This window comes from Pseudophryne corroboree, chromosome 1, assembly GCF_028390025.1.
Source record: "Pseudophryne corroboree isolate aPseCor3 chromosome 1, aPseCor3.hap2, whole genome shotgun sequence".
Classification (NCBI taxonomy): domain Eukaryota; kingdom Metazoa; phylum Chordata; class Amphibia; order Anura; family Myobatrachidae; genus Pseudophryne; species Pseudophryne corroboree.
Window position 1 is genome coordinate 1,079,928,180 of NC_086444.1, and position 9,354 is coordinate 1,079,937,533.

The following is a 9,354-nucleotide window of genomic DNA, read 5'->3' on the forward strand; positions in this document are numbered from 1 at the left end:
GATATCGCAGTGACGACATGCCACGGCCTGCAGCTTCGGTCGATGAGTCCAAATTGAGCTGCATGCACGGCTTAGACCACGGGTCGTTAACGACCCGCAGGGCCACGCATCACTTCACTTGGTGGCTGCATACACACTGGGCGATGTCGCTGAGGGGGGGAATGAGCGATGCAGTTCACTATATCGCTAAGTGTGTAACACTTTATGAGTTGAAGCCAGCTGCTAATAGTAAGGGCCAGTACCTAGACACAAGTGCTTATGCTGGGTTTACCCACAAGTTCAGTTATTGGCCCTCATTCCGAGTTGTTCGCTCGCTAGCTGCTTTTAGCAGCTTTGCATACATTAAGCCGCCGCCTACAGGGAGTGTATTTTAGCATAGCAGAATTGCGAATAGAAATTTCTTTGCAGTTTCTGAGTGGCTCGAGACTTACTCTGCCACTGCGATCAGTTCAGTCAGTTTCATTCCTGGTTTGACGTCACAAACACACCCAGCGTTCGCCAAGACACTCCCCCGTTTCTTCAGACACTCCCGCGTTTTTCCCAGAAACGCCAGCGTTTTTTCGCACACACCCATAAAACGGCTAGTTTCCGCCCAGAAACACCCACTTCCTGTCAATCACACTCCGATCACCAGAACGAAGAAAAAAACCTCGTAATGCCGTGAGTAAAATACCTAACTTTTTATCAAATTTACTTGGAGCAGGCGCACTGCTAACGACTAATTGCACCGATGCGAAGAAAAATAACGAGCGAACAACTCGGAATGAGGGCCTTTGTCGTTTCGCATGTTTTCTACAGTGCGCCTGCAGAGCTGATCTGGTCCAAATGAAATGTACACCTGACATTTGTAAGAAGAGCCAGCAGGTTAATAATGCAGAATCTGACAACAGGGAATCCACAATGCGTTGCAACACAGGCCTGATCACAACATTTGCTGTACAGTCAACAGAACAGAGAATCTCTCAGATAACTTAATAAAACCTGGAGGTATGATCATCCTGAGCGGCTTGGCTTTCACAAGCTGGAGTTAAATATGGCGAGCAGCATAGTCAGAGGAAGAACAATGAGCCCATTCTATGAAAAGGGAGGAAAAAAAGTGATGCTTTTAAATTCCATCTTCATGAAACCTCAGGGGGTAGAGATCTCTGACTTGTTCTAACCTACATATGTGCTCCATACAATACAGAACTCATGGACCAATTTTATTATTTCCTGTTAACTTTCCTCACTATGCCCAATACATGAATGAAGGAAGGAGGGGAAAAAATAGGCATTTAATATCACGTTAGTTCCTTCCTAAGAAACAGACTTACTTTAGGAGTGGATCGTTCAAGTGCTGAAACACAAACATTAGAAGTATGCAGAGCCAAACCTTTCTTTATTAGAACCCACAAAAACAGAACTGCAGGCATGCTGTGTCAGACGCAGCTCCGTATATGGGGCCCGATTCAGACCTGATTGCTGCTGTGCGAGATGCACGCAATGCGCAGGCGAGTAGCCAAACAGCGACAGGATGGTGCGAAAATTTTGATCGCACGGGCGTTCGCAAGTTGATTGACAGGAAGAAGACATTTGTGGGTGTCCGGAAAAAACGCAAGCATTCCCAAGCGTTTCCAGATAGGGTGTGTGACGTCAGCTCCAGCCCCGAACAGCCCGATTCTATTGCACTATAGGAGAAAGTATTGAGCTACGCACAGACTGCACACATCGCACAGAATGGGAAAAACATTAGATGGTGAGTGTGATGAGAACGGTTTTGCAGCTGTCCCCTGAAAAGGGGAATTTTCGCACAGTGTACACATACATTCGCACACTTGCACGTGGCTAATTTTCACTCCCCCTGGGCGGCGACTATCTGATCACAGGACAGTGTAATTTGCAGCACAGCAATCAGGTCTGAATTAGGCCAATGGCTGCAAACAGCAAGAATTAGCACACCGTGCATGCACACATTATTCCATATGTCTGGCCGAGTCAGACAGATATTGGGGGTCATTCCGAGTTGATCGTTAGTTATATTTGTTCGCAGCGATCAGGCTAAAAAACGGCAGTTCTGCGTATGCGGCGCAATGCGCACGCGCGACGTACGGGCATAACGAATGATGCAGTTTTGCACAGGGTCTAGCGATGCATTTCAGTCGCACTGGTTGCCGCAGAGTGATTGACATGAAGAGGGCGTTTCTGGGTGTTAACTGACCGTTTTCAGGGAATGTTAAGAAAAATGCAGGTGTGCCAGGGAAAACGCAAGCATAGCTGGGTGAACGCAGGGCGTGTTCGTGACGTCAAATCCGGAATTGAATAGTCTGAAGTGATCGCAAGCGCTGAGGACGTTTTGGGCTACTCTGATACTACACAAAAATTTTTTGCAGGCGCTCTGAGATACAACCGTTCGCACTTCTGCTAAGTTAAAATACACTCCCAGTGGGCGGCGGCATAGCGTTTGCACGGCTGTTAAAAACTGCTAGCGAGCGATCAACCCGGAATGACCCCCCATTGAACAGGTCTCTCCTTGCGTGAAATAGACATTCCTGGGTTGCATCTTTGCGGCTGCACGCATGAGATCCGTGTCGTAGGAATGTGGTGGGTGTGTAGCCTGAGCTATTCTGTGGCGCACATGCAGCGAAAGGGATGCCAGTTTCCAATGAAACCCAGTACGGGCAAGTGCTGATAAGCAATGATGACAGCAGTGGCTTTGAACGGAACAGCAGGAGTGGATGCTTTCCATCTGAGGCCGCACGGATCCTCACATTAGGATAAGTTAGCACATCTGGCTAACGCGGCTCCTGCGATTACAGCCATTCTGCGTGCAACTCCAAATTAGGCCTAACATGAGGATGAAGCAGAGTTAGATGGAAAGCGGGCGTATGCAATCCCACATTGTGTGAATAAGAATAAGTGCAAATATGTGGTCCCATGCAGAGTTGCACAGATCTGCTCCCTGCTACTAGTCATCGTCAGCAGAGCACACTTGCACCAGCCTCTATGGGGCCAATTAAATTATTTTACCCCGCGGTTACCAATAGGGGGCACAAAATGGAGCAATTCAATTGTTGCTCCATTTAGATGCCCAGTAACCATGGGGCTGACATTTCTTCTCACAGCCTCCTGAGGTGCCGGAAAAGAATCGTGTGTTGAGTGGGCCCTTTGGACGTCCAATGCCCGAAGCAGGACTTTATATGAGTTTAGCCATTTTACGCGGCTAAACCCTGTCTGTTTGGGTACGATATGCATGGGTGTCCTAACACAATTGAATTGTGACAATTGTTTGAGCATCTAAAAACAGTCCCATTTAGACGGGATTTTTAGACAATTAAAACAATTGAATTGGCCCCTATATATGTTGCAAAACGTGTTTAAATAATAAACACAATTATTTACCCCCGTTTCCAGGACACGCACTTGCTGAACTTTAGTGCCCTGTTACAGCCCAGTTTTGCCTCTTCAGGATTAGAATAAAAAGCACAATAACGTCAGGGAAACCATCTCTCGCTTCCGTAACACTGTTACCTACTGTGCTTGGCAGGAACACTAAATATACTGTAACATTCTATCCGACAAGTGACAGGCAGAGCGTTCTAATACATCTCCCAGCCACAGGACACCAGCCAGCTGCTCACAAATATAGCACAATGAACCAGCACAGCGTCACCTGTGACTACTCAGCAGCTATTCAAAGCGCTATGCTTTTGTATGCTTAGCCTTGCAGCATGGCTGATGAGCTATCAAGGACTGTGACTCTGCAGAAATCATTCATTACAAAAGTCATAATATGACGTCATTTTCCTCATATAAGCAAATAGAATATTTTTTTATTTCATTTTGTTAAAGGAACACAAACATTTCTCGATGAACATATTAAAGAGCAACATGATGATGCATAGTTACAAACGGATTCCTGACCGTTTACTAATCTTAGGAATCTTCCCACTTATGAGGTTTCTATACTTTGGGGGGAATTCAATTTAAAGAGATGTGTCATTGGACATGACGGTGGTCGCAGGGCGGGAGGGGACGTGCCAACGGCGTTAGAACGCCGCTGGTCGGGCATGGTCCGGAAAATCGCAGGCGTGTCCGGACAGTTGCGGGGCGGGCCACGGTGGTTGCGTGACGTCACACACAGCCGCTGCGACCCAGGACGCGGCAGGTAGCCACCTGTCAGTGTAGCTAGGCTGCGCAGGCAGGGATCTACTCGGCGGGTGCAAAAGCATTGCCACCGTGCAATGTTTTTGCACCCATGCGGAGTGCGGCAGGGCCGACACGGGGCGGACTAGCCCTGTGCTGGGCGTCTTCCGCATGTCTGAGTAACTGATTGTAGATGTGCTAAATGTGGCACATCTACGATCAGTTCTACATTACCCCCTGAGTCCTCAAGGCAGCAAACCATTACAGGTTTTAAGGTTATCCATGCTTGAGCACTGGTGATTTATTTAGTACCTCAGTCAATATAGTTTAAAATCTGTGCTCAACCATGGATATCCTTAAAGCCTGGACTGTTAGGGTGCCTGGAATACTGATTTTGGGAACCATTGCTGTAAACAATCTTTGATCATTTCCCCAGTTCTATAGGGGGCAAGGAAAGATTAGCGAAAATACTGGTTGCAAAGTGCATTCATTCTGCCGACTGCTCCAACCAGTTATGCATATAACCACTTATTAAGGTGCCCCAACATCATACCTCTATGGCAGGCCTGGCCAACCTGTGGCTCTCCAGCTGTTGTGGAGCTACACGTCCCAGCAAGCCCTGCCACAGTTTTAGCATTCCCTAATAACAAAACTGGCAGGGCATGCTGGGATTTGTAGTTTCACAACAGCTGGAGAGCCACAGGTTGGCCAGGCCTGCTTTATGGGGTAAGAAGAAGAACCTGCATAAACTGTTAAGAAGATCAGCACCTCACGGCCATCGCCATTAACTGAATTGCTCCCTAAATTATGGCTAATAACATAGACCAATGGCTCCCAAACTCGGTCCTTAAGGCACGGTAACAGTGCAGGATTTAAGGAAATCCATGGTTGAGCATAGATGGTTAAATCAAATTTACTGAGGTACCAAGTACACAACCTGTGCTCAAGCATCGATATACTTAAAACCTGGACTGTTAAGGTGCTTTGAGGACGGAGTTTGGGAACCTCTGGCATAGACGATGGAATGTGGAGTATCATTTCCTACCAGAGCCAACTAGAAGAAAAACCTTAATAGCCAGACATATTAGCAGCTATATATATATATATATATATATATATATATACACACACACACACACACACACATATATATATATATATATATATATATAAAGCCATCAATGATCAGCTCTGTAAAATGATACAGTTCAAACATAAACATTATTTTAATAATACTGCACTGGGTCCCAATCATTCCTTCCTCGCAGGGGGACTTAAAGAAAATAAATGCATAGAAAAAAACTCAGCAAAGCAAGGCTCTCCGATAAAGAGGTCTCTGAAACTGGAAATAATGATCAAATGATTTGTGTGTTCTTCATGCAGAGCAACTGTGCTGCCCTATGTGTGAATGAACAGAGTCTACCTAGTTTTCATGAGAAGGGTCTTACAGATAAGGTCAGTGCATCATTGTTAATCCTAATAAGCACAAATATCACACAAAATTATTTCAGGCAAGTGAAGAGAACTGGGAAATAAATAAATAAAATCGGTCGCTACAAAAATTGTAAATAAAAAATAAACTTAACAGGTTTTATTTTTGATCATTACAAATAGTACCCTCCATGTCCATCTATCAGTTTGTGGCGTGTTACAAGAGGCTGTCTCCATTACAAACATCACAATGGGATTACATATAAAACAACATTACAAGTTAGTTTTGGAAAAGTCATGGCCTATTACGTTATGTAATAGACAGGGAGTGTACTTGTATAGCGTGTCCATGTTTACATTACTGTGGCAGGAAAGGATTGAGTTCAGCAAACACCAAAACTAGAACCAGATCCAAATTTATGTAAAAAGAGGGGGGGGCACTATACTTAAGATGCAATACTCACCCACAATTAACCCCTTGCAAGGAAACATCCTAATGATCATTAGAAAATCCATGTCCTAATGATCAGAAGGAAAAGATTTCCATCTACAACTATTGGAAGATCTGTCTGGAAGTCCATACACACTGTAAAATCTACAGGATTGCAATTTACGCTTAAAGATCCAATCATGAACTGTGACAGATTCAAGAATGATTATTTGAGGTTGTAAGTGGGTACACATTACACAATTGTCTGGCCGATTATAACATCTTCAGATGATCTGCAGAACATTGTATAGTGTGTATGCTGCTTTATTACCGCACATGCACAAAGATAAATAAAATTACCCAATCAGAGAAAAAAAGGGGACAGAAGTAAGGGGTGTGGTTCATAGGGTTGACCATACTTAGGTCGACAGTGACCACTATTGCTCAACAGTGACTAAGTCGACACCCAAAATAGGTCGACATGCCAAAAGGTTGACATGCAGTTTTTTGGGTTTTTTTTTTTTTTAATTGGTGTTGTTTTCTTCATAAAGTGACTGGGAACCTCAATTAGTGCACTGTGTCCCCTTGCATGGCTCGATTCGCTGGGCGTGCTTCGGGCAAGGTACCTCACTCCGTTACCTCTGCGCTCAGCACAGGTTACCGTTCCCAATTGTAGTCCATGTGGATCGTAAAGTATGAAAAAGTGAAAAAAATATGAAAACAATTGTGAAAAACTCATGTCGACCTTTTGTCACGTCGACCAATAGTGGTCAACCTAATGACTGTCAGCCTAAGTGTGGTCGACCTAAAGACTGGACACCGAAGTCAGAGCTGTCATTTATCTGTATTATATATAGATTATACTCATGCCCAAAAATGTATATTATAAATGGACAGCTGCTAGCATAATCCATTACTAGATAACACACACATGCCTATGAATCTGTGCATTATACCATGTCCAATCCTGAATAAATAAAAATCTGCATTCAGCCTGCATCCGCACAAAAGAAGCAATTCAGCCCCATTAAGGGCCTGGAGCTGCCTCACAGAGCAATGCAATGGAAAGTTCTGCAGGCTTTTCAGAGTCCCAGTTAACAACAGACGCTGCAATCAATCAGACAATAATACCAGTGTGGGTCAGCACAGAAAGTGTCTGCTTTTCCCAGACCCATTCCCCCAACCGCACTTTATTCCTTCCCCACTGTACCAGGCAATGGCACATGAATGCCTGACCAAGTGGAGGAAGGCATGAGGCTGGAGAAATAGGAGAGAAATAACAGTCTATTTCCAGCCTGGAAGAGCCTGTGTGCTCCCTCTTTTTCACTGGCCTCCCATTCTAAACAGAGATGAATAGGTCTCTGTGTTCATGAGCTGTCAGAGCCTAGCCACAGCAGGTATGTAGTGCCCGGGTGCCCCATAACACATTCATTTGCAAGGGAAATAAGACATTTAAACATTTTCATAACTAACTGTGTTCACCTGGATGACAGCAGCCAAAAGAAGAGATTTTTGTGACAGAGCCATTATGGCGGTCACTATGCCCAATGCTTATCTGCTATAGGCACCTAAGGTGGCCAAGCACACCAGGAACAGTAATAATCCAATAGCTGCCCACCACCAGCAGTAAAAGCAGCAAGCACTGAGACAGGATAAGGATTTACTATATGGAAAAGGCATTATGTGTAATGAGTAGCATTAATCGCGCAACATTATAAACACTGCCTGTGACACATGGAATTACTGTATAACAAGTTTTTGTTTTCAGCTGGAGATTACTAGCAAGCTAAGGGGCATACTGTACATTGATGTCTATTGCAGAATACTTGCTGCTGCAACTGTAGTAGATGGTAGGCTCAGGCTGGCAGAGCACCTCAGGTGGGCAGAAAATAGGCTGCAGGAAATACCACATATAGATGCATAGTAGAAATGCAGTCAGCTCTGGGACAGCACCCACAATGAGGGGCTCAGGTGTGTACTCATACACCAGTGTATCTACCTGCTCATTACTGTGTGCTCAATACAGTGGTAAATAGTAATACACGTGAAGAAAGCAAGCTTCAGAGGATAATGTGCATTAATACAGAGGATAATGTGCATAGGTGCTGATAATGTCATGAGTGGTAGACAGTGTGCATCAGTGGTAGACAGTGTGCATCAGTGATGGATAATGTATGACAGTGGAGAGAATGTGTGTCATTGATGGATAATGTATAACAGCAGAGAGAATAATGTGTGTTAGTGATGGATGTTTATCAGTGGAGAGAACAATGTATATAGTGTGTGAGAATAATGTTTATCAGTAGTAATCTACAATGGAACTCTCAGTGTTAGTAAAGAAACCAGCGCATTACCTCGATCCACTTCTGCGCCTCCCTGCACGCAGGGTCTGGGTGCGATTCCTGCGGCTGGAGATCCAGTGCAGGGCTGCTGGCCATGTCCAGGGTCGTGCCTTCCTCGCAGGAGCGCTGAGGAGGAGAGGAGGGTGCTCTGGCACCAGGGAAAGGGTCCCACCAAAAACAAATGCTCCTGCAGGCTATGAGTCCCCCCCACTCCGTGCACCTCAACGTGATCCGCACCACACACCAGCTAAAAATACTCTGCAGCCTCTGCTGCTGCCTTCAGCCCATGCAAATCCCGGAGCCACCTCCTCCTGGAGCAGACAGGCAGTAATCACATGCCTCATTACATGCTCAGGCCGGGGGAGCCAGGCAGCGCTGCTGCTGCACAGGGCAGGGTGGGACAATCAGCAGTGACAGTACACGCTAATATCATTAGTAGCACACACACACACACTGCTGACTCTCTCCCTTCTGCTGTGCTACACAGGGGACTGCAGCCAGGCGTGGGGCTGCTGGGGGAATAATGGCAGCACACGCTGCACCTGTATACAATACAGCGACAGGCAGCCAGACCTGCTGTGTTATCATGTCGTAGACATAAATCCTTCCACCACAGCTACAGCCAGACACATAATCCGGCAGTGTCAGAACGGAGCTACAGTACATTGTATTATTCTTCATGTTCCCCACAATAGTCTGGTCATGTGCACCTGCCAGTGTGCTTGTATTCATTCTGAGTACACACAGGTGTTACATGTCTATCATGTTGCTTACATGAGTGTTGGATGTAGGCTATATGTTACAGTAAAGGTGTAGGTAAGGCGCTGTTTTCCTTCTGGCCTGCTGCTTTTCCTGTGCAATCTATGAGGGTTATTCAGTACGGATTGTGCAATCCGCTCTTTCGCGTACTGAAGGCCGCCCAGCATGCAGAATGGCCTGCCCACCGACTGCGACCGCAATTTAATTGTAGTCGCAGCAGCTGTGGATGACCCCCCTGCAGCCGCAGCTAGGCTACATATGCAGGAAGGT

General features: G+C 45.6%; 1 protein-coding gene across 7 annotated transcripts in view; it reads right to left on the reverse strand.

The window, feature by feature from the left end:
- LIMCH1 (LIM and calponin homology domains 1) overlaps positions 1 to 8,720 on the reverse strand; it is a 484,664-nt gene extending 475,944 nt beyond the window's left edge. For 2 of the 7 annotated variants that reach the window (XM_063921014.1, XM_063921011.1), the window contains exon 1: positions 8,338 to 8,719. In XM_063921014.1, coding sequence (XP_063777084.1) covers positions 8,338 to 8,421 — 84 coding nt within the window. In that variant the 5' untranslated portion in view covers positions 8,422 to 8,719. Of the gene's footprint in view, positions 1 to 8,337 lie in introns of all 7 variants that reach the window. The other 5 variants (XM_063921012.1, XM_063921013.1, XM_063921015.1 and 2 more) reach the window with 4 other exon arrangements.
- Positions 8,721 to 9,354: the final 634 nt, after the last annotated feature.